The sequence below is a fragment of the Erigeron canadensis genome, chromosome 7 (genome assembly GCF_010389155.1).
Source record: "Erigeron canadensis isolate Cc75 chromosome 7, C_canadensis_v1, whole genome shotgun sequence".
NCBI classification, from domain to species: Eukaryota; Viridiplantae; Streptophyta; class Magnoliopsida; order Asterales; family Asteraceae; genus Erigeron; species Erigeron canadensis.
Genome location: NC_057767.1, coordinates 37,501,446 through 37,527,556, shown reverse-complemented (window position 1 = coordinate 37,527,556; position 26,111 = coordinate 37,501,446). Strand labels below are relative to the sequence as shown.

The 26,111-nt window shown below is 32.9% G+C and overlaps 5 protein-coding genes across 5 annotated transcripts; 3 read left to right on the top strand and 2 right to left on the bottom strand.

Annotated features, from left to right (window-relative positions):
• Window positions 1–5,230, bottom strand: LOC122607291. The gene is made up of 7 exons (XM_043780230.1): window positions 4,692–5,230; window positions 3,110–3,190; window positions 2,916–2,990; window positions 2,741–2,785; window positions 2,457–2,546; window positions 1,499–1,600; window positions 1–515 (listed from the first exon to the last, which is right to left on the bottom strand). Exons 1-7 carry the CDS (start codon window positions 5,184–5,186, stop codon window positions 330–332), a joined length of 1,074 nt encoding a protein of 357 aa, XP_043636165.1. The 5' UTR covers window positions 5,187–5,230; the 3' UTR covers window positions 1–329.
• A 1,289-nt stretch (window positions 5,231–6,519) lies between these two features.
• Window positions 6,520–6,888, bottom strand: LOC122609477 (non-specific lipid-transfer protein 1-like). Its single transcript, XM_043782522.1, has one exon. It carries the CDS (start codon window positions 6,886–6,888, stop codon window positions 6,520–6,522), a length of 369 nt encoding a protein of 122 aa, XP_043638457.1.
• A 1,621-nt stretch (window positions 6,889–8,509) lies between these two features.
• LOC122607270 (serine/threonine-protein kinase STN8, chloroplastic) lies at window positions 8,510–12,027 on the top strand. The gene is made up of 4 exons (XM_043780206.1): window positions 8,510–9,133; window positions 9,799–9,972; window positions 10,394–10,798; window positions 11,524–12,027. Exons 1-4 carry the CDS (start codon window positions 8,531–8,533, stop codon window positions 11,869–11,871), a joined length of 1,530 nt encoding a protein of 509 aa, XP_043636141.1. The 5' UTR covers window positions 8,510–8,530; the 3' UTR covers window positions 11,872–12,027.
• A 1,010-nt stretch (window positions 12,028–13,037) lies between these two features.
• Window positions 13,038–16,040, top strand: LOC122609476 (histone deacetylase 5-like). Its single transcript, XM_043782521.1, has 7 exons — window positions 13,038–13,204; window positions 13,887–14,079; window positions 14,428–14,574; window positions 14,678–14,787; window positions 14,883–15,192; window positions 15,318–15,487; window positions 15,622–16,040. The coding sequence occupies exons 1-6, from the start codon at window positions 13,038–13,040 to the stop codon at window positions 15,477–15,479; spliced, it is 1,089 nt and encodes a 362-aa protein (XP_043638456.1). The 3' UTR covers window positions 15,480–15,487; window positions 15,622–16,040.
• A 5,323-nt stretch (window positions 16,041–21,363) lies between these two features.
• LOC122608485 (putative F-box/LRR-repeat protein At5g02930) lies at window positions 21,364–23,754 on the top strand. Its single transcript, XM_043781591.1, has 4 exons — window positions 21,364–22,796; window positions 22,900–23,094; window positions 23,246–23,414; window positions 23,509–23,754. Exons 1-4 carry the CDS (start codon window positions 21,630–21,632, stop codon window positions 23,517–23,519), a joined length of 1,542 nt encoding a protein of 513 aa, XP_043637526.1. The 5' UTR covers window positions 21,364–21,629; the 3' UTR covers window positions 23,520–23,754.
• The last annotated feature ends 2,357 nt before the right edge of the window (window positions 23,755–26,111 follow it).

Genomic DNA, 26,111 nt, shown 5'->3' with positions numbered 1-26,111 from the left:
TAAACAAGTGGTTGTCAACTAAAGTATATCCGGTGCTAGTTACATAATACATTATTCATCTCTTTCATAATACATTATTCGTCTCTTTCATAAAGACCAAAGATTAACTTATTTTAACTATAGTAAAACATGTAACAAGTTTTATATGATCTATGGTAACAGTTTGAGCAAGTATATACAAAAAATTAACCCGGAGGGATCTCTTAACCCAAACCAGGTGATATGATGCTTTGAAATTTGCAATGCACAACCTAAGAATGCATACCTCGTCCAAGAGGGCTAACCATCCCCAGATTAGATTGAAGACAGATAATGATGCATTACAGAACTCATAAATAATCCATCGGAAGGTCCCAGTCTTCTTTAGGGTCATCAATGGGTCTATCCCTAGGTCTCTGGTTACCTGCACCAGACCTTCTTCTCCTGCCTTTTCGGTATTCAGATTGTCTTTCAAGATCGGAGTAATCATCAAGATCATCCATTGAGTAATTCATTTTCTCAGCACCCCAAAATCCCTGTTTTACAAAAACTTTTATAATGATGAGAAGATAAGATGAACACGTGGAAAAAATTGACGTCATTAGTATATTCCAAGTTCATGGTGTTCGAAAAGTAGAAATGTTGCAAACTGACATTTCCAAAGTAGTAAAATATTGCACCGTTCTGATCTTCAAGATAAAGAGGACTATTATTTCTAGTTTGGTTAAAATGACTTGCTTGAGTCCAAAAGTCTATATTTTTAAATACTCATCCTACATATATATAGGAGCATCTTGATCTGTATAACCTTTCTGTGTACATATTGCCACTGAAGTTAATTGCACAAAGGACTTTGACTCCTACCAACTATACATGGAGGTGAAAGTTTAGACAAACCAGGTAACAAATGAAAAGGGGTTAGTTTTGATACGAGGTAAGTCAACCCGAAACACTTATTGTCCAAACATATCGAATCTCTAATAAATAATCAGGGAGTCAAGTACGATCAACAAAATCATACGATTTTGGTATTTATTAAGCTTCCAAAATATAGTTTCTCTTTCAACCACTTCCGCAGTTTGGCTTCTTTTTCAGCTAATAGCTTTTTATACTTGTAATTTTAAGACCTTTAAGAGATAAAGCATAACTCTAAGAGACCCATGAATCAGACTTGTTGAATAATTTTAACATAAATTAAGTATTTAAGGTCATTAAGTTTAGCATGTTTTATTTGGTGTGTCTAAGAAGTGTTATAGTCTAATTTAGCATGCATCATGTACGTGTATATTGTGAGTGTGTAAGGGGAATGATCCTTCCAAGACTTTACATGAACGAGCCAAAATTGCTAAATTTAAAAATAAAGTACCCTGCATGTTTTTTAACTTATTTTCCCAAGTAGTATGCAGCAAGGCTCGTCATGAGGCGTACCCCTGGGCCCTGACCTTTCTGTCATAAAAGAATAACCTACCGGTTGTTACACGTTCACCCATATGACCATCGAACAGAAACATGTATTTACCTTAGTTAGTCGTTGTATGCGTGAGGCTGCTGCTTCATGCACCACAATCGTATCCAATAACACTTCAAGTATATCTTCAACCAGTAACGCATATGTGCTCACCTGTATTAAGTCACCTTCTACTTTAGAAGAAAGTGGAAAAAACTGGAAATTTAACTTTTAAATCTTGAGATAGTACTACAATTAGTATAGAATAATGTAAAATGGGCGGGTACGGTAAAGGGTCGAAAAAGCTAAACTTTTAGGCGGGTTCAGTTTTGACCTGTACACGTTTGTACAATCTGTTTTTTCATCTATTTAATCAAGTATTGTAATATGATTACAAAAAGAGAAAATATTATTATATAATAAACAACTTTCAAAATTGTTCTACTAAGTCAATCATGCTTATTAAGGATTTAATCACTCAGGTCTCATTTTTTTTTACCAGAAATTGATTTCTTAACCACTCTTTGGACAAATGTTTTCAGTATTCCATGAATAAACACCAACTATTTCTACAATTGCAGAGCTTTAAATATATTCCATATCAACATTCTGACACACGTATTTGACTAATATATAGGCAAAAAACACAATTGTTTTCTGATTAAAATTTTCACAAAGTTGGAACAAAATTGAAACTTTGTAGTTAACACCTCATAAAAAGTAGTTAAGAGTGACCTGGTGGCATGGGAGAACAATGGTGAAACCTCGGTTACTATTTAGTGATACCCAAACAAAACAATTTTATTTTTTCAATAATGATCTAACGTGTACTAATTTACAAATACGATATAGAAATTTCATGCAATAGAAATACATTTAATGTAAGTTCAGTCCGTTCAACCCATTTCTTTAATTAATCTAACTATATTTACCCATTTGACCCATTAGAGTTAAAACATAAACAGAATTAACTCATCTATAAGTAAATGAGGCAACATCATCATCTTTACCGAAACAATGATCTACTCACCAAACTTGATGGGATGATGGATATTCCAAATGAATCAAGTTCGAGAGATTCTACTACCCCAGAGTTTATATTAAAAGTATAACCGCGCACCTAAAACCACAGGAATTATATAAACTTGTCAAATGATAGCAAAGTAGTCACATTTCAAGTAATATTGCATTTTTGCAGGAAATCCGGTTTCTTTGAAACAGGAAGCCAATTATGATTGTTTAAAAAGTCAATTACTTATACCGTAGAAGAAAGAACCGAAAATATACAGATGATGCTTAAGATCAAAGATATACCTTTCCAATATCTCGTCGACCCGGTGTCACAACATTATATCCTACCTAAAAATGAAAACTGTATTAAGATTCAGTTGACAAAGATCTCTACTACTTCTATTCCAACAAACAGGATTTTTGTGTACTTTTGAGGTCAAGATAAACTTGCTATTGTAAAAGGTGCAAATGAAGCTACCAGTGTTTCTAGTCCAACCATTTTGAACTCATTGTCCATAACAGTCTCATCCTTGATAAGCACCACATCACCAACCTGTGGTCAAAGCATAATTACATATTTAACACTTCAGGAAGGCCAAAGGAGCTAAAGCAGCTAACAAACAAAAAATAAGGCTATTTAGAGTTTTTGTGCTTGGTGTATTAACTACTTACCTGCTTTGTATCTTCCAAAAAGAACATTTCTTGTTCTCCGGATAGTAGATTTGGTCTCACTTCTACAATCACTACCCTCCACTGCAAAAAGAAAAACTATTACCTGATATAGGAAATATATATGCAGGATCACATAGTTTATGAACAAAAGCATCTATAGAACTCGAAACCGACCATATGTAAAAGGGAAAAACTATTAATTGCTATAGTTAAAATATATGTAGGATCATAAAGTACATGAACAAAAGCATCTACGGAACTCAAAACTGACCCATATGCAAAAGAGAGGTGACATGTACATAAAACCACCTCTCTATGCAATATTGCAATATAAATGTAACGTTTAAGAAAACAAATTATTACGATTCTGTGGAGTATCAAGTATTAACAAGAAAAAGTATTACTCATTGTCCACTCCCTTCATCCCATTAAACACGCAACAATATCTGTTTAGGACGGTTTTAGATGACAGTTACTTATCTGCCATCAGTTGCATTGTAAAAACTAATGATATTGATTTGGTTCCGAAAGAATTCCTATTTCCTACTACTCTTGTCATTATGAAGGGGCTGTTTGGCAATGCATTTTCAAAGTGATTATATGTGATATGGAATAATCAGAATTAGAGACAGAATCAGGTAATAAAATACTGCATAAGATAACCAAATATCCTGAATCAGACTTTCAAAAGACTATTCCTGTCGTAATCATTCAAAGCTGATAATTTGACCCATAAGTAATTCGTTTCACTAACCACAAATACTAGAAACGAAGTATCTACTACTTGAAAAGTGAAAACATGATAATTGAATAATCACTCTAAAAACACATATCCAAAACAACTCTTTAGATGATATTTTGGAAACTTTACCAATAATCAAACAAAACAATATTCATACGACAAGTAGACTGGCTTGTTTCTGTGAACTATTTTCTAGGCATATGTTACTTCTTTTTTCTAACGAAAAAAGCGATACGCTCACCAGATAAATTACTCCATATACCACAAGCATTGTTTTAATACGTTTTTACAATCCACTTTAAAGATTGTACGGTGTAGTGCATGAAATATATGAACTGTACTAATCACCTCCATATATTAAAATCTATTTCTGGAGTACTTATAAAAACGGAGAGAGATCCCTGTTTAGGCTACACAGGGAAAGTAGAGCTTCTCAGCTCTCGCTCTGATGTACACGCCTAACCGGTATTCTAGTGACCCTTTCCTAGACTTTTTCCCTAGACATCCGAAGATGTTTACATGGGGTACAGATACATGCCTTTAATTTGATTTATTGTACACAAATAAATCTATAACATGTCTACAGTCTACACGGTATTAGCAATTACTCCAAATAATACAAGCAACTAACAAACATCTCAAAACAAAGGATATTGCTAACACACATTAAAGTATTATACATGGTGGTTAATAATTATTTTTAGGGAGTGGTTATACAACATTTACTGTAAGTTAACAATAGCCCACAGTCCTAAAACAAGGATTTTGCAAACACAGAGTAAAGTATTGTATCATTGCATTTAATATCGAAACAACGAAAAAAAGGTCTTATAGACTCACAGTGTTAGTATCCACCCAAAGCTGTGAAACAAACCCCAAACAAAGTGCAGATTCAATACTTATCACTTGCTTAGCAACTATATTTGATCTTTTCATCAATTCTCTCCCTTTTCTCACAACTTTCACTTGATCTTTCTTGTTACCAACATCAAATTCCTTCAAATTTTCTCTAATTTCCACCAAGTCCTCATCTTTTTCTCCATTTTCACTCAAATCGACATCAAATTCCATCTGGGTATTTTCTGTTTCTTGATCTTTATACTTAAAATCTTGATGTACACTCAAATTGACATCAAATTCCAACTGGGTATTTCTTGTTTCCTTAATCTCTTGAAGAAATTGGGGTTGGTCTGAAGTTGAGCTTGATGGGTTTGGATTTTTGCTGATTTTTAATGACAAGATTATGGGCTTTTTTTGAAATGAACTTAGAAATTGTGTAGATGAAGGGAATTTGTAAGAAAATGGTGCGAGTGAAGATGAAATGCAATCACACATGGTGATGAAGGGGTTAGAATCCAAGAGCCAAAACCTTTTTCTTGGTTTTTGATTTGGGGGGTTTTTGCTACAATATTTATTTATTTTATGTTTACTTTTACATTTTTGGTTGGAGGAAATTAGAATTTTACATTTAGTAACAAAAAGATATTGATCATTTAATAATGCTAAAATAATGCATAAAGATTCGTAAAAAACAGCTATATACACCTTGACAAAATTTTCATAATGATGATTAAAAAAATTAAGTTAAAAGAAAATTGTTTCACGTGCTATATCTTTCCAACTAGTGTTTAAAGTATGTTCGTTCCTCAGGATAGAGCTTGTATTTATAGTGTTTGGTCAACAATCCTAAAAATTCTTCCGATATGTGTCACGCAGGGCTCCTCTATGTGTCTTATATCGGTGTTTGATATTGCTTTTGGTAGCTTTTATGCTTCCCTTAGCTGCATCTTTGCGTTGTAATTTTTTCTCGATAGACATTTAAAAAAACATGCAAATTGTGTTGTTTGGCTAATCAATGCGTCACATGGAATCTTGGGGGCACATATGTGACGCCTAACTCCAAGATTTGATCATATATTGGCCCTTCGATTTCAATATTAATTTTGCTTAACTAGGTCACTTAGTTAAGCATAATTAATCATGATATTGAAGGAATTAAACGATCATATATTGGAGTTATGAAACTAATGAACGCTCAAATAAAAGTTTCAATAAATGCAACAAGTACATGAAATATTAAAGGCTTTTTTTTACTGATAGCAATTATTTTGCGGTGTTTAAATTTGTACTTTATTATGCCAATATTCAGAAGTTAATTTTTGATGTATAATGATTTAACCAAAATTTATACATTATTATGTGAAAATTCAGAAGTTAGTTCTTGATGTATAAAGGTTTAACCAACAACTAGGTAGATATGTAATACGTGGGTTAATAGGGAGAGACTAGTAAACCCTTTATCACATAAAGTACTAAAGTTACTAACTGCAACTTGACTAATTATTTTTTCACCCCTGAAAAGTGTATCGACCTTGAGTTCCTACACATCCCACCAAGTGTCTCTGATGTATTCAATATCAATTGTCATTTTATCCTTCAAAAATAAAAGATAAAGTCAAGTCCTAAATATCATACACTTTTGAGATATATATACATACATACATGTATATAAGGTAGAGATCTAGAGAGAAAATAGCTTGAGAAAATGTTTATTTTTGATTTTTTTTAACTTTTTTTTTATAATTTTTTTTATATATTTTTTTTTACCATCTTGGTTATAATTAAAGACAGTACTTTATATATATTATCGAGTTGAGAGTTGACATACTTACTTGGTGCAATCGGTGTTGGGGAGACGGTAAGGCATGTTAACGCCACATTTGCGGGGAAGGCCGGCCGCATTGTCCTGGTTGATGTTTTTAAGAGATCCGATAAAGTCATTTAGACACTTGCATACAACTTTCCGTTTACTAAGCAAACTAGTTTTCTTAAGTCCGTTACAACATAATGTTGGTGGTATCTCTCCGCCTGATGCTTTTAGGTAATTTAAACAAGGTTGAAAGTTGTCTGCTACAACGCTACATATCATAGCATCTTCTTGCTGTTGTATATCATCACCCGTACAAAGAACTGAGATCATCATGATGGAAGCCACCATTATGACATATAAAACGTTCCTCATCACTATTCTTGCCATTAATATAGAGCTAGAATAAATAACTTGTGATGACTTTTTTTTTTTTTTTTACTCTTTACGTGTGTATTTTGATATTGATGTAAGAAAATGTGTTATGGAGAGCCTTGGAGTAGTATGTGTTTATTTATAGGGATCATGTGCGCATATTTGGGTGAGAAATATATTGTGGATAACCGGATTGAGTATACATTATTATGTCGTAACAATGCATCGTGTATGAATTGAATGAACTATATATGTATGAAAATAATTCAAAATAAATAAACTTTCAGAGTATTCTGAATTCTAGAAATCAAGTTCAATTAAGTAAAAATTTGTACGAGTGATGATAAAATCCAAAATTAATTTTTATTTTTTGGAATCATTCCCATAGTTTATATCCATTTTTTGCAGGAAATTCATGCAATGATCACTACTACTATTTTAAACAATAACCATTAATTATAAACTCTAATTTTAATTTTTAAGTCTTACTTTGTGATACACGATTAGTAAATGATTTAGTTTGTTTAGCAAAAATGTAGACGAAAAAATATTGGTAGGTTAACTGATTAAACTGATCCCATATAAAACAACAATCAAGTCGATGTACGTAACACGTACATTAACATAGCAACTATTTTTGTTTTTAAAACCATCATTTCCGTTTGTGTTTTCTTACATGCTATAATTAGTAGTTTTTCTTGTTTTGTTTACAAGGTTAGGTAAAATGATTTACTGTTTTTGTTCAATTGTTAGTTTGGTTTGCTAATTACGAGTACAAGATTAAGTTCAAAAGAATATGATTGTTTGATGGCATTGTATAGTAGTAAATGTTGGATTTTTGTTTCATTAAAAATGTAAAATATATCATAGATGTTAGATTTCTCATTATTAGATGTGAAGAAATAAGTTGGGATAAAACTCGATCACTTTTGTTGCAAGGTAAATTTTCATTTTACAAGCGGAAGATCGTTCTAAAGCTAAATCATAAAATTTGTGGTGTATGTAACCAAGTAATATAATCACGATTCACGACTTTTATCTATAATAATATTAGCTCTTGCTTTTTGTGTTGTTACAAACTAGTTGATTATACCCAGTACGGATAACAATATGGATAACATATTGTATTTTGGGAAAAATGAGTTTAGTTTAGTATGAGAAAATGAGTTTAGCTGAATATATAATATACTTCAAAAATAAACAGAATATAAACTCGAATATGGATTAGGAACTTTAACATATCTAACATCATTCGTCATGCAAATCAGGTGAATTTAGCTTGACGCAATTAACTACATCATTTTTTTAATAAAGTTATTTTAAAAATAGAGAGAAATTAAATTCATAATATATCAATTTTCTATATGATATATGTGTATGACTTGCATCTATAAATTTTACTCGATTTTTCCCTAATAAAATTAGTAAAAAACCACCGAGAACAATCGTCCATATTACTCTCAGTCTCTCTTTTTAGTATTGAACTTTTGATGATGACTTAGCTGCTGTTTTTTCTATCTCCACACATATCCTGGCTAAAAGGATAAACCCTCATTTAGCCACGTGGCAAAAGTTCATCCCTTTGCTGACACTCCCACATTACCAAAATAAAAAAATCACAAAATATCATTTCATAATTATTTTTTTTAATCCAACAATGGCTTCTGCAACAATGCTTTCATCATCAACAAGTCTCAAACTTTATTCAAATTTCATCTGTTTCTCACCATTAAAACCCATTTTTCCATATTTTAAACATCCCAATTCTGCCACCAGCAGTAGTATATGGGATTTCAAGAAACACCCATTAAAACTAAATGCATCTTTCAATGAAATATCAGATGATTTGTTAGAAAAGACACTTCATTTAGACAAATTTCCAATTTTTAAAAATGGGTATGACCAGTTTCAAAATATAACACAAGATTTACCAGACAGTGAAAAATGGGGTGTGTTTGTTTTTACTGGTTTAGTTTGGATATATTTAACAGCTAGGCCAGGTGTACTTATAGGGGCTATAGATACATATATATTAGCAAATATACAAAAAGTGTTTGATGGGATTTTGGGGAGAAGAAGTTTAAAAAGTAGGGATTTTTTGATTGGTGATAAGCTGGGTGAAGGATCATTTGGTGTTGTGTATTCAGGTGTTGTAGTGCCTAAGAATGTTAGTGTTGAAGAAAGAGCAAGAAATAGTGGAAGTAAAAGGAAGCAACTTGAAAAAGATGAAAGATTTAAAGAAAAAGTTATACTTAAACAGGTAAAAAAAATAAAAGTTTTAAGATTTTTGGTAAATTATTTGTTAAGTTTTAATTGGGGTGGTTTGAAATCACCGCCGAGATAGCCTAGTGGTTATACTATGTGATGTATGTAATCGCAAGAACTCTCGGGTTTGAATGTTCCTAGGTAACATCTTGGGGGTGATTAGAGAAAAGGGTTGGAAACGGCCATGGAATACCATGTGCCGTATACATTTGAGTCAAAAAGACACGCCCTCTCTGGATACCTGCACTGGGAGATACGTTTACTGGTTTTATTGAAGGGGTGTTTGGGATCGGTTAGAGGGTGGGAGTGCATATTTTAGGTGCTTGTAATTTAAAAGTTGTGATCGAAATAAGCTACACTCACATTTTTTTTGGTCTTAGAATAAGCTTAGCCAAAAATTGATACTGCATTTTGACTTTTAAAAACGTAATATGCTTGAAATGAGCACTTATGTCAGTATGTATCTGCTTTACTGCTTATTGCATATTTTAAGGTAGATTTGCAGTTTTGAGTGTTTAATGTAGAATAAGCGGATATGCAGGTAAAGCAAAGTTTGTTATATTTATCAAAATGCGTAACTGTTTAGGTTAATGTGGTTTGTATGATTGATTATCTTGGATAGTTTTAGTCACACTTTTGATTTAAATGTGTACTAAATAGGTGAAAATTGGAGTTCAAGGTGCAATAGAATGTGGTGATTTTGAAGAATGGTTTAACTACAGGTTGTCACGAGCAGCTCCCGAGACATGTGCTGAGTTTCTTGGGAGCTTTATTGCTGAGAAAACTAATTCAAGATTTACAAAGGGGGAGAAATGGCTTGTATGGAAATTTGAGGTAAATTTTGTTTTTGTATTTTGGCACTTTTGGTATTATATAATATAAGGGTGTTTGGCATTGAGTTTTTAAAGTGATTATGCATTAGCGAGTGACAAAAGTCGAGTAATATTGACAGTGTTTGGATGTGCTTCTGTTGCTTGAAGCTGTTATAGTCATATTGATCATATGTTTAAGGACTTAAAATCGAATTGACATTCTTATCAGTTTTGCTGCAGCTACTAGCAACTCATTCAAAACTAATTAGTTGATCCCTGAGTTACTAGATAATCCATATAGGTTATGTTATACCCAAACACTAGAAATTGATTATATGCTATTTAAACACGTATATGCAAATAATCAGCCTCAAACCGCAATGCCAAACACCTCCTATGATATGTCAGTGTATTCATATCAGGAGTTAATGTAAATGACACAGGGGGATAGAGACCTTGGTGATTACATGAAGGATAGAGCTTTCCCATTAAACTTAGAATCCCTCATGTTTGGCCGGTTATTACAAGGACTTGAATCTATACAACGAAATGCATTGATAATCAAACAGATAATGAGACAGATAATTTCATCACTCAAGAAGATACATGACACGGGTATTGTTCATCGGGATGTAAAACCAGCCAACTTGGTGGTCACTAAAAAGGGCCAGATCAAACTTATCGACTTTGGTGCAGCCACTGATCTACGAATTGGAAAGAACTATGTACCCGACAAAGGTCTTCTTGATCCGGACTATTGTCCACCTGAACTGTATGTGTTACCTGAAGAAACGCCTTCCCCACCTCCAGAACCGGTTGCAGCTCTCCTATCTCCAATTCTTTGGCAGGTAATACTTTTTCATATGGGCCAATCATTCATTTTTAGATATATTTTAGATTTTAGTGCACTAGATCTGATTATTTGAAACTTGGTGTTTTATAGCATTTTGTATCAAAACTATAGTATTTAGGATAGAAAAATTGGTGAATAGGGTGAGTTGGGTAACAGTCTAAATGAGTGCAGGGTGGAATGCATAGTTTTAAAGTATGGGTCAGTTGACCTACAAGGCTACAAACATCTTTTTATCTATTCAGTGTTGAGTTATTAATTAGTTAATGCGTTAAATAGATTACATAAGCTATAGTTACAAGGATAACCAAAATCCTGGTATACAACGATGTAGAAGGTTGCATGCATTAAAAATATACTTTTGGGTAACTATTGAACCACTCGACCATTTGACCTGTTCCTTTTTAAGCTAATTGTTTGACTTTAGTCGACTTATTTGACCCGTTTGAGATGGTACTTGGCCCAAATCAACACTTCCCATTACTAAATGGGTTGAAATTGCACCTCTAATATGGGGTGTTTTGATTAACAGATTCTGGAAATACAATCATAAGTTTTAGTGCTTAGGTAGATAGAGCGATTTCAGTTTTTTTTTTCATTATATAGGGATCAAAATAAGTATATTTGTGTCGTGATTGACCCATTGGGTACAATGGTTGTAAAACAAGTATATTTGACTTCTCATCCTATTGCTAATTACAATTTTTTTACTTGTTTTTGCAGCTAAACAGCCCTGATCTTTTTGACATGTATTCAGCTGGAATAGTCCTATTGCAAATGGCTATACCATCATTGAGATCTAGTGCAGCATTAAAGAACTTCAATCTTGAACTAAAAGCTGTCAATTACGACTTAAAAAGATGGAGGGAGAAAACTAGAACTAGACCCGATACAAGTGTTCTTGACTTAGATTCAGGTAGAGGCTGGGATTTGGCCACAAAACTTGTTTCAGAACGGGGTTCTCTGCGTAGGGGTCGTTTATCAGCTTCGGATGCTTTGAGGCATCCTTATTTCTTGTTGGGCGGTGATCAAGCTGCGTCTGTTCTTTCAAAGCTGAGCTTATCCAAGTAGAAACTCAAAACTTGAAAGTGTACACATCATATTTCTTTGGTTAGTTAGGTATATGAGTAAAAATAGTCAAAACAATAGTTCAATGACTCATTATCCGTTTATATCAACACATTGGTTCCTCGAGTTTTATTTCAAAGAAGTGAGATTCTTCTGTTATCCTTCCATTTCGAAAATTTTGTACGGGTGGGTAAAAATTTCAAGACCAATGCTGTTTCCAGTATTTCATGATTTTTTTTTTTTTTTGAACGTAGGAAATCCGTTGTTGTAAATAATATCATGAGTCAAGCTTCAGTTTGAATTACAAGGTACAACGAGCTCGAGCTCCTAAAATTTGCTCAATCTCGACTACAGTCAAGCTCGGGCTCGATTTGGCTCATTTACACCCATAAGACTCACTAATGTCCATTAGATAAATAAACTTTGAAACAAAATTTGAGCCTTGATGTTATACATGTCAAGTTTACCCTTTCTTTTTATAACGGTGATGTTATTAAAAACCTTCTAGCAAGACACTAGATGGTTAACGATACAAGTACGAAAGTCTAGAAATATAACAATGTACACATTCTAGACCCAACTTGAACAAGGCTAAAACTCTACCGATTATAATAAAACTAAGACGTGGAAAATCTTCATTGCCGTAGTGTTTTTTATGCGGTCCCATAGAATGTTCGGGTGAACACGATACCAAATGATACAAAAAAAACTCGATACAAGCAGCAGCAAGGAAAGCCAACATTGAGCTAAGCATATAAATTTCTGATTTCAGTAGTTAAAGTGTATATGGTTGCAAATGTGACTATCGATATCGATGCCCATTGCCAAATTGCGAATTAACCTCCACGGCTCTCGGGCCACACAAATAAATTAACTTTATTCGGAATTTAAGGTAGTTTCCATTTATAAAACTCAAATATTAACTCGCAACAGAATCGATCTCTTAATTAATTAAAGGAATGTATATGACTACAATACTATATATGGAAAGTGATGTTTAATCGAGAAATCATTGTTTTATTATATTATATCTATATATATAAAGATAAAAGATCAGAAAACACCCTCAAAGGCTCAAATTCGGTTTATATCATTCGGCCCGATAACTCTCTTTCGATAAAAACTTATTAAAACCCCTTATTATTTATCTTTTCGAACGTTTTAACAAGATGAATACCATTCAAGGTTCATCAACAGAACAACGTCGTCGTGTCGGTTTAGTATACGATGAACGAATGTGTAAGCATTACGATCCTTGTGACGAAAACCATGAAGAATGCCCCGGACGTATTCTTTCTATTTGGAACAAACTTACGTCCACCGGACTCACAAAGAGGTACGTACGTACGTATATATACTTTTATATATTAGACCATCTTCAACGGGGCAACGTATTCCCACGGTTTTAGACGAGTACGTCGAGATTCCGGCGTATTGGGGAAGAATGGCGTTTTGGGTATTTATTTTATGAGATCCAAGCGCTTTGATATGTGTATATATAGTAGAAGTAGAGAAACGCTTTAATTTTAGTTGCAGATGATATATATTGATATGTATATCTAACGAAGAAGACCAACCCTTTGAGTTAATTTTATACTATAAAATTGTATTGTAGATCCACTATAATCAAATTTCATTTAACCCCTTGAAATTTTAAACTAGTTACAAAATAAAATAGCTACAAAGTGTTACATATTAATTCTAAAGTATTTATAAATCTAATATTATTGATCTTTTAATTTTATTATTATTTAAATGTGTTTTTAATTTAATCTAATATGGTTTTCAAAATTAAATAAATAATGATGTGGCTACAATAAACTGATATTTCGGTGTGTGGGTTAATGACAAAAATGGTTCAGTGTGATGAATCAGCGTATTGCTGATGTGGCATAAATAAACTGAGTTTCAGTGTGGTGGGTTAAATATGGTCTTAGTAATTAAGTATATAAATATATATATATATATATATATATATCCTATCGTACATATATTGTTTGTTTGTTTGTTTGTTTCAGATGTTTGGTGTTTGGTGCAAAAGAAGTAGATGAGAAATATATATCTGCAGTTCATACAAATGATCACGTTGACTTAATCAAGACTATTAGCTCTAATAGTGAAAGAAACGACGAGGCTCGAGGTTACAGTTCGGTATATTTCAATGACGGTTCATCGGAATCTGCTTATCTTGCGGCTGGATCAGTTGTTGAGGTCTCTAATCGAATCTAGCTATTTATCATATATGGTATACACCATCCGTCCCACTAAACTTAATAGTCAAACTTTATGAACTTTGACCATAAATAATTTTGTTTGTGTTATATAATATTTGATGAAAGTTATATGAATTAGTTGTCTTTTAAATTTATGTTTCATTGGTATAACTTTCATCAATTATTATATAACACAGATAAAAATATTTATAGTCAAAGTTGGTAAAGTTTGACATTGAAATTTTGAAAGTGGACAAGTTTAGTAAGACGGAGGTTATATAAAAGCTGTTTTTTTAGTTCTGGCCCGGCTACTAATTATTATTACAAATTATTGTTCAACGTACAGGCTGCTGAGAAAGTTGCAAAAGGAGAACTTAATTCGGCCTTTGCTATTGTTAGACCTCCAGGACACCAAGCGGAAGATTGTAAACCCATGGGATTCTGCCTTTTTAACAATGTTGCAATTGCGACAAGTTTTCTCCTTAACCAAAAAGTGAGTTGCAACTACCAATACATATGTGATATGTTTTTTTATTATAATGTACGTGTGTAATACAGTACATGATATGATTAACTTAAATGTTATTACCTTTTAGGAATTGGGTATCAACAAGATATTGATAGTTGATTGGGATGTTCATCACGGAAACGGTACTCAAAAGATGTTCTATGACGATCCTCGAGTGCTCTACTTTTCCGTTCACAGGTAAGAAACACATATGAGTAAATTAACATAAGAATTTACTTTACTAAATTTGTCATGCTTATTGTTGTTAAAGAGTGTTTGTTGTAAATATGCAGACATGATTCCTTTGTTTTTGTCTTGAACGGCAAAGTAAGACATGAACGCTTTTATCCTGGTGGTGATAATGGTTCACACATCATGACTGGTTCGGGTCAAGGTTTAGGGTACAATATAAACGTTCCATGGCTGAATGGTGGGTGCGGGGATGCAGATTATATTACAGTTTGGAACCATATTTTGATCCCGGTTGCAAGAGAATTCAAACCCGACGTAATCATGGTTTCAGCAGGATTTGATGCAGCAATGGGTGATCCTCTTGGAGGATGTTGCGTCACCCCAAAGGGTTACGCTCTAATGTTGCAAAAGGTTAGCATTCAAGATTCAAGTAAAATATGTTCTTATAGGCTCCCTTTGTGTGTATTATACTAAAACCTTAATTTGTTCTACCAAATATATATTTACTGCGTGATGTTTTTAATTGTCTTAATTAGCTGATGGAGTTTAGCAGCGGAAAGATTGTTATGGCGTTAGAAGGAGGTTACAATCTTGAATCTACATCAAACTCGGTGCACGCTTGTATGGAAGTGTTGTTAGACAACAAACCTATTGATGAATCCGTCAAGGACGATCCATTAAATTCCACATGGGAGTGATCAAAACGGTAATGTCCTGTAACTTCTATTCAAGTTTCTAGATTTATTTTATTTTTATTCACTTTTGGGAAGTTGTCAATAGTTTCTGGCTATTCATTAGATATATATTTGTCATTCTGAGGCAAAACTTACGTATGTCCAGGTTCGCAAGGAATTGAGTAGATTCTGGCCAACACTTTCAGAGAAGCCGCCTCAGACCTCAACAAAGGTGGATCTTACGATTCCTCTTTCACAACTGAAACTTAGTGAAGAAGATGCTTAAGGTGACACGGTTGTTGTTGAAGTACTTTGATATGGATCGGCTGAGAAGTGCAGGGGTGCAGAGTGATATGCACCAAGTTTAGGTTTAGACTAATTGGTTAATAAGGCCTATGTAGTTATTGTTATGGTCGACTTAATATGTCCATTGTAGAGCTTGTAGAAGCAAGGGGAGCTCGAATCCTGAATTATACCATCATTTAGCGTGATTCATCTTTCATGTTGTTAAATTTTCCAACATAGCCACGGGTCAAATACTATTAGTCCGTTAGGTCAAATGCTATTAACCTGGCTTTTCGCGTATGATGACAGCTTAAAATTTGACCCATACAAATTTAACCTTTTACTTATTTGCAGCCCAACCCACTGACCATTTTGACCTCTGTACTAGAATTTTACATGTTTTGAACCTTTTCTAGACCCGGTACAAGTGTTTTTGAAAGTCGAAAGTCAAAACTTGAAAGTGTACCCATTATATTTCCATTTTGATTAGCGAAGTGTCTCGGTGAAAAATTCAAGCAACAGGTCAATGACATAAGGTAAAATATCATTATATATATCATTCTTGAAATTTTGTTTGTGGTTGTGAAGTTATAGCCTTTTTGGCAGGGTACAAGTAAATACATTTCTGTTTTCATGATTGTTGATCATAGTTGTCCTTGATCAATCGATTTATGTAATTTTTCGTTGGGTATGTCAAGGATCTCTTCACATTAAAATTATAACTAGAAATTATAGTCAAAGAGTTGAGTTCAACTTGATGAAATGATTAAACTAATATGGATTTAATAAAGTTAATACTGGGTAGTATAGATATTTTGATTAAAAGGGTAAATTAGAAATTTTAAAAGTAAAGTGTTAAATTTTTTGAGATTAGTTTGTTTATATAGGTAGTATAGATATTTTGCTTTCGTTCGATTATTGTGTCTATTAATCTATTATATGTATCTTTTGGGCAGTGACTTTCCACTACTTTTACAAAGGAAGATTCGGCCCATTAATATGCATTAAACGGGTGTTTGGTCTAGCTTATAGATTTTTTGTATGTATCTTATTTTTATCTAGCTTAATTTTCAATGGCTTATTTATCAATCTACAAACTTATCATAACTTATATTATATATGGAAAAAATAAGCATATTAGTAAGAGAAGAAAAAAACCCAAATAAAGTTAGCTTATCAATGAAATATAAACTACATGGATAATAAGCTATAAGCTTACAAATAAGCTTAACCGATTTTTTATGGCTTTTTTATATTGACTCTATTTGATTTTAGAAGTTTAGGTGTTTTTTTTGGGGGGGCAAAAATCAACCTTCATGAATCATGAGATGTTATGGTAAATGACTTATTTTCTCGAATGCATAACTTGATGTGTTATTACTTGGTCTAAACGAGCATGATATCCGTGCAATGCGGCGGAAGACGGTCTGCTTTATTAGGGATTTTGGGTAGTTACGTAAAGAAAAATAAAATAAAAAAGTTCAAAGGCAAATAAGGTATTTCAAAGACAACTATATTTAATAGGGAGGTTTGTTTTATTAGGGAGTAAAGATGATATAATATAATTCTAACATAAATATTTACTTACCAATTTTCTTATAGGACTGCATAAATGCCAAAGAATTATTGGGGATCAAGTCAATACCTTATGAACTCAAGCATCTATGATAGGGGTGTTCAAAATATCCTAATTTGAATGCTAATGAAGATCCGAAATTACAAACATGGGCCGAGTTGGGCTGTCTTGCTTTTATATCTATTACATTTGGGTCACTCTTCAAACATTGAATAACTAAATCAGTAAATCCTAATGTTCGAAAAAAAAAAAAAAAAAAAAAAAGAAAGAGAGAGAGAAAAAAACAGTAAATCCTATATCCCTAGTTCACTAACTTCCTATATCATTATCCTAAGTTCTCTTTTATATATCATCTATCTAACTTATCCCTCTTAACCATCAATTTAAGCTTTGGTTTAACGAGGGAATCGCCTAAATTGATAGTTAAAAGGAAGAGCATGATAAATGAATAGATATGAAGATCGGAGATATTAAGAGAAGAGACTGACGATAATGATATAGAGAAGTCACGGAACTACGGATTTACTGATTTAGCCATTTAGGTTTTTTTTTCACAAGTTAATAAATATAAACACAAGACACCCCGAGCTTGGCCCATGTTTGTATTTTCGAATATTTTCATATATCTGAAAATTCAAAAACTATTTAAAATATCATCTGATATCCAAATCCAAAAAACCGAAATCCGACTTTTAGATATTCAAAAATCCGGATCCCTATTAGATTCTTCGTTTTGTGGATTAGGATATTTTGAATACCCCTGCCCTTAAGTTCACAAGGTGGGTGACTTGATCCCCCTTAATTCTTTAGCATTTACACCATTCTTTAAGAAATTTGATAAGTATAAATATAGAGTAATAATCCGGTGAGAACACTTTTAAAATAATAACGGTGAGATTACCTTAAAATCATCATTTTGATGTATTAAAAGTCCACAAAACTGACATAGTGCATAACTAATTATCATCATTTAAGTGTTTAACAACACATTTATCCGTCAAAATCGAAATAATCATGTTTTTTGTTTTGTGCATCCATCTTGGATACATATTCATCAAAATGATGCATCCAACAAAAAACGTGATTTTTTTAATTTTGATGAATCAATGTGTTGTTAAACACTTAATAATGATAATTAGTTATGCACTATGTCAGTTTTATAAACTTTTAATGCATCAAAATGATGATTTTAAGGTGTTCTCACCGTTCTTATTTTAAAATTGTTCTTATTTGATTGTCCCCTGTAAGTATGTATATATATATATATATCTATAAGGTTGAAAATAAGCTAGGCCATACACCTCTTTTTACAAAGAATGGGAAGTCACTTTGCCCTATATACATATAATAATAGCCAAGAGACTTAAACAAAAGCAAAATAGACAATGATATCTATTTCATCTAAGTCACAGTCAGATTATAGTCGCAAGTTCCTCAAGAAAGGAATTGACAGTCTCCACTAATCACTACAAGAACGCAAAAACAAATTTTAAATAAAGAGAAAACTAACTGAATAAGATGTCTAGGAAAGGTTCTGATATAATAAAAGTATATTAGGTTGAAGCAAAAAATGAGTTTGATATGTTAGTTCAAAAAGTTGGGGAACGATATATCTACATCAATTTTACCATCTACAAAAAACGCATATTATAGTACATAGTATATAACTGTATAAAGCGTGCATTGTTGTAGATGACAAAATCTTATTGTAGATTTATCACCCCACAAAAAGTTTGATGACATGTTAATGTGGTACCTGGTATGTTTTGACATTTATATATACCATAGAAGATGGCCTTATAATCTCCCACTTCAAACAAAAGATCCACACCTTCGCTTTCTCTAACTAGAACACAAAATCCAGATCTACGCATATTTTGAAGACTAGCAAAACACACATCTTCAATAAACATTATAGCATGGAAAGGAAAGCAATTCACCAAGCTATGAAAGATTAATCACATAATCTATATCCATAAACTCAAACACACATGATTCACCGGATAATAAAGCACAAGTTAAATAATAATCATATAATCTATAGTCAAATTACCTAGATGTCATAATAATTACCGGATAATTAAGCATAAGTTAAGTAAATAATAACTACTACTTTATTTTCAAAACATGAGATCTGGCATTTAATAAAAAGAAAATTTAAAAATAAATAGAACCCCGGAAAATATGAACAAAAATACTATCACAAAAAAGAAAATACTTTTTTGCAAAATATAGACATTAAAATTAGAGAAAATAAATATCACAACATATTAAATGACAAAAATAAAAAATTTGTACAACATATTTACAAAATTAAAATATATCAACTTTTTTTTCTACAAAAAAAAGGTAAGTGGGTAGCCACCCTCTGAAGCCATGTAGGTATTGGTACTCAGCGCGTTTACCGCATATACGCATGCTCGGTAAAATCCCCTGAAGACTTGGTTGGGAACGAGATTCGAACCCAGGACGTGCGCCCCCAAGCCCCCATTGTTAGGGGTACGGTACCACTGGGCTATTAACCCATTGGTAAAAACGAACATCATGTAAAACTTTTTTTTCTACATGAAAACATATATCAGATTTTTCTTTTTAACATTCAAACATTTTGTAATTTCATAACTTTCACAAGATATGAGAGAAAGAGAAACAGACAAAGATCAGAGATACAATGTTAAAGTATTCCAATTTGATCAGGTAAAATCTGGGAAATTTTTATTCTCTTGGAAAGCCATAAAAGGTTTGAGGCTTTTAAGTTCTTTGATTGCAAATCAGATATATTACATATTTGGAAAACAATTTGTGTGTGTGCATGTAATGTAATATTAGTTCAAGTTAGGTTTGTAGATTTTAATTCATTATGTATAAAAGTGGAGACGAAGAAGAGTCAAAGAAAACTAATGAGAGGTAGTTGTATAAGTAATAATGGTTGAGTTTATGAAGGTTGGTTGGGGGTTGGTATTTATGGTTTTGTATGACGTAAAAATTTAATGTTTAACTAGTGAGGTTTGGGCATTGCTGTGTTGAAACGGTTTTGATATGGTAGTTTACTTGCGTTGAACCTATTTAAGAAAGTGTGAAATAACAAAGAAATAAATTGAAAAAAGCAAAAAATGTTTGTGCGAGAAAACGAAAAAAACCACATCAAAAAGTTTACAATATCAAATACATACATTTAGTTTGTGCTATAAAATAAAAATAAAATAAAAAACACAAAGGAAAAACATAATGTTGAATAAACTTTCTAATCTATTAGTTGATAATGCAAAAGCAAAAAACTATAAAAAAAAAAAAAAAAAGAAAGAAAGAAAGAAAGAGAAGAAACTTCAAACAGGATGCAAAATGGCAAAATAGTGATACGGGTATAAGATGTGTCAATAGAAGAGAACACAAAAGCAAAAAAAGTTGTGCAAGAAACAAAAATAAAACGAAAGAAAAAAAGCCTTAACAGAGTCTAATATAACAAAATCCAAATATTAACTGAATAGTAACGTGGGATGTAGGTGGACTAATAGAACAAAGGCAGACAAAAGATCAATTGGTGTAACCAACCTATGTTACTATTCGCTTTAAACTAGTTATTGTATCGTGTCGTGTTCGTTTTTGAATATTAATATATCTATTTCTATGATCGAATATTTAATCAACTACTATCATCAGCATATTATGTATACAACGATTTGCATAAATAACTCTTAAATAAATCAATTATCTAGAAGTATCATGCAAGACCTTTATAAATTAACTAAGAACTTATTTTGTTTTAATAGAATTTTAAACGAAACCATAGTATAACTAATTTTATATTTCATTTTGGGAATAATCAAGAACATATATCAGTTCTAAGGGGAAAAATTGAAAAAACGACCACTAAACACTAGTCAGATGAATGAATTATAAAAAGAGAGGCTACGGCCCAAGTAGTGAAACACATTCATTGTAATCTATATCAAAAAGTCAAATTTTATTTCATTGTCGGGTTGATTTGCTAGTATACATCTACAAAGAGAGTTAGAAACAAAATTTTAGCCTTCACTTTAAACATGTCAAGCTTAGTATATATAAATTTAAATTTAAATTTAAATATATAAATGTTTACTCGTAATAAAAAGAGCTAGTAACAAGTAACTTATATTTTAGAAAGAGGGCTGTTTTTTGAAAAAAAATTTCTATCAAAGGCCCAAAGTTCGTCCTTGATCGAGTCCTTTTGGTTTTTCAGTTTCGGTCGATCGTACACATGATTAAGTTTGTCGGTACCATTGGACTTACATATCGACACTTGAATTTAACTTTAGATACGAATTGAGAAGAAGATGGAGGAAACCACGATTGATACAGTGGACTGGATTTCGCAGCTTCCAGATTTTATTATTCACCATGTGCTGTCTTTTCTTTCCGATGATTCAAAAACGCTTGTTCGAGTGAGTGTATTGTCGAAGAACTGGTATTCTCTAACAGCTTCTCTACCGATTTTGAAGTTTGACTGGTTACATCTAGGGGATAATCTTTTCAAGTATGTCAAGTATACCACGTCAAGATTAAACGAGCAAAAATTCAGTCCACACACATTTGACATCTGTGCACGCATACGTGAGCCTACCCATAGAGATATTATCGACAAATGTGTGGGGTTTGTTCTTCAAAAAGGCGTGCAGGTGTTAGTTCTGAATGTCTATAGATGTAAGGGTCAGCAAATGTATCGTTTGCCTAGCCAGCGCTTATATGCTTCTTCGTTATTATCTTTGACGATTCATTCATGTGAGCTGCCTTCGTCATTGATGTTTGATACTTTCACAATCCCGTCTCTGAAGATTTTGTCCCTTGAACAAGTACCGATTTATAATGATGAAGTGATCACATATCTGACCGCTAATTGCCCAGTTCTCGAGGATCTTGAACTAGAATTCTGCTATGGGTTCAAAAGAATTTGTGTTAATGCTCATCAAACCCTTCAAAAGGTTCAAATTGGATGTTCTGGTCCAATTGATAAAATAGATATCCAAGCTCCAAATATAAGTTATCTTCTGGTGGATGCAAGCGCATGGGAGCCGACATGTATGAACTTGGCTTCATGCGAAAAAATTAAAACATTCTGTTACTACGGGGATCAATCAGAACCACATTTTTTACCCAGCTTCCGCTGCATCCAAAATTTGCTTTTGTATTCCCGTAGCGAAAAGTGGAGGCTGTCAGTTCCATCCTTGAGGAGCTTGGCATTACAATCTGACTGTGACCTAGATGAAATCGATATCTATGCCCCTAATTTGCATTTGTTCGAGTATTCTGGCTATTGTAATTTTTATGGGCAAAAGCGGCTTTCAACTCCTTTTAAAAAGGAGGATTCGGCCCATGCAACTGCATTTATGGGAGACTTCGAGTCATTTCTTTATGTTGACAGTATTTGGTTTAAGAAGTTGAGGTTCTTTCTGGGCAAGTATCAAGGAATCGAAGTTTTGAAGCTGCGTATTGGTGTGAATGAGGTATTTACTCGAATGCAATATTTTGATGTGTTATTGTTTGCTCAATTATTGATAATACAATTCTAATTTACATAAATATATTTATTTACCACTTTTCGTACAGGAGGGCATAAATGCTTATCAATTAATGGAGATCAAGTCACAACCTTATGATCTCAAGCATCTGCAAGTAGAATTTTGTGATTTGCAAGATTTTGAAGATGTTGTAGATGCCTTACTTTGGTGTTGCCGGCCGCTATCACTAACCTTAAGACTAGAAGGTATTTGGCTGAAAAATCGAAGGCTTTATAGACTCAAAGTAAGTTCTATGATTTTTCTTTCATGTTATATATATTCATTATATTATTGTCTTTTGCATTACATGGTTTTGATTCCGTTTTTCTTCAACGTTTAGATAAAAGGATATATCCACTCTTTCCCATTATTAGCTTTCCTTTTTTCTTTTCCAGCATCCATACGAGAAGCTATTGAAACAAGAAGATCGAGGCCAATTCAAAATTAGGTTTGTCTTGACTCAAGGTTTGGAAGCCAAACAACAATTCACTGACTTGAATTTGTTGGCCGAAGCATTACATTGTGACACATACCCAAACACAATAACCTTTATAAAGGAAAAAGGTACTGCTTTCCTTTTTTGATTAACGAATTATCTTTAGCTACATGTGTATAAGTATAATAATAAATTCTGTCTCTCTTGCTTATATCCAAACAGTTGTTGAATAAGCACGGGATAATAACGGAACAATCAAAGCTGTGCAAGTCTCGACATTTGAACATTCGTTGGATTTAGCAACACGCTTTTATTTGAGCATGGGTCTCTAAGTATAACTCACTTCTTGTCTTTACGTTTTTATGTTAAAATTTGTTGAGACAAACTTTTATATGATTACTTTTGGTTTATTAGATAGAATTGAAGTAAATGCGGTGGATTTTTTAACACAGTAATTATTGTTGTGTACTTTGCCATAAAGTTTATATGGATCGATCCATTAACATTTTAGGAGATTGTTAAGCAACTCAACACATACTGTACGAGTTTTAGCCAGTTTGACATAGGGGTGTTGAAAAAAACCAAACCCAAATAATCCGACTCGACCCAAATGGGTTTGGGTTATACGGGTTGGGTTTTTCGGGTTAGTTATTTGGGTAACCATGTCCATATAAATTTAATCGGTTTGGGTTGTAGGTGATAAAGTTTCATTTTGGGTCAATCCGAATAAATTTTTCTTATTCGTTGGTAGAATTATTATAATGATAAATATGACATAGTTACTCAATGTTTTAAATACCGGTAGTTTGGTCGTACCGGTCGGTTACCCGGTACCGGTATTACCGGTATACCGGCCGGTACGTACCCGCACGGTAATCTAATCTTTGTATTTTTATTTTTATAGAAATCCTACAAAACTTGATATAATTTCAGCTTGTTACTTTTTAGTTTTCCGTTGAGGTTACTTTTATTATGTAATCAATAAATCAAACCTTACTCAAAGATAGGGTATTTCCCATTTTATTTCAATTATAGCCCCTTAGAATGTAAAATATATCTTTCATTACCAACTCTATAGTGTATGAAACAAATGTATGCATATTCTATTTGGGGGGCGTTAAAATTTTTTTTTTTTTCTTTTACTTGTTTGTTGACATAAAATAGGGAAAAACTATCTATGTGTGTATGTAACTTGTGACCAACTACTATTGTATGAAAGAAACTTTAGCCGGGTTCATTGTATGTAAATAATCTGCTAAAACTGAACGAATCTTGTAAGAAATCAATGTGGCACCACCAGGCATCTGATACATGGCCCAATGAGAAACCTCCACATCAATTTGTTTACACGTTTCATTCATTTTTAACAGGTTAGTTACATACAATAAACCAAACTAAAGTTTCTTTCATACAATAGTAGTTGGTCACAAGTTATATACACACATATACTTTTCTCTATAAAATATATATGTAAAGAAAAATTAAGAAATCATCTTCATGATTTAATGTAACTGCTTATATCACTCATGAGTTTCAACCCTTTTGAAACAAAATTTTGTGAAATGGTACGGGTTAATGTTTATTTTTTCTGTAAAGTACACAAATTCAAATACCTTGCGGAAACCTTCACCATATATTTTAATATAACTATATAATTTGTAGAATAAATTACACTTTTCGTCCTTGAAGTTGGCACGTTTTTTACTTTTGATCCCTAAACTTTAAAAATTACAATTTTGACCCTAAAGTTGGCCAATTTTTTCAATAATCGTTCTTTGGCCTTACGGCGTTAAAAAATGGCCGTTAACGTACGCACGTGCTAGACACGTGAAGGCACTAATGTCATTTCACTTTTCGTCCCTCACCTTACACCGAGGGACGAAAAGTGAAAAAATAGCTACTTGAAAGACGAAAAGTGAAAAAATAGCTACTTGAAGGACGAAAAGTGAAAAAATAGCTACTTGAAGGACGAAAAATGAAAATCATACAAATAAATTTATTCTTCCATTCTTTCTTTTCCGATAAAATTTTCCGACTAGACATTAATTTTCCCTTTACCCCCAAGTCTCTTCAATCACCACCACCTAATAACCACCACCAACAGCCTCGCTACTAGCCACCGCCTTTTGTAACCAGCACCAGCCACCGCCGTCTATAACCACCACGAGCAATTGCCACCCATAGTCACCGCCGCCTATAATGACCACCAGCCACCGCCACTACAATCAACACCAGCCATCACCGCCTACAATCACCACCAGCCACTACCGCTTACAATTACCACCAAACACCGCCATCTACAGTCACCTCCAACCACCGTTGTCTACATTCACCACCAACCAACTGCCGCCACCTAGAATCACCACCATCCACCGTCTTCCTTTCAATTAAAATCAAAATTTAGGAAAGAAAAAAAAAAGATGACTGACATGTCTGAACTATAATTTGTTTGATTGGTTGTGTTTTGAATGTCATGAATTTGAGTAAATGATTTTGTTTGTGTTATAGATTTGGATTCAAAGTCGGAAAATTCCATCGGTAAAAATGATAGGAGAAGACGATCGGAAAAGAAAGAATGGAAGAATAAGTTTATTTGTATGATTTTCATTTTTTGTCCCTCAGGTAGCTATTTTTTCACTTTTCGTCCCTCAAGTAACTATTTTTTCACTTTTCGCCCGTCGGTGTAAGGTGAAATGACATTAGTGCCCTCACGTGTCTAGCACGTGCGTACGTTAACGGTTATTTTTTAACGCCGTAAGGCCAAAGGACGGTTATTGAAAAAATTGGCCCACTTTAGGGTCAAACTTGTAATTTTTAAAGTTTAG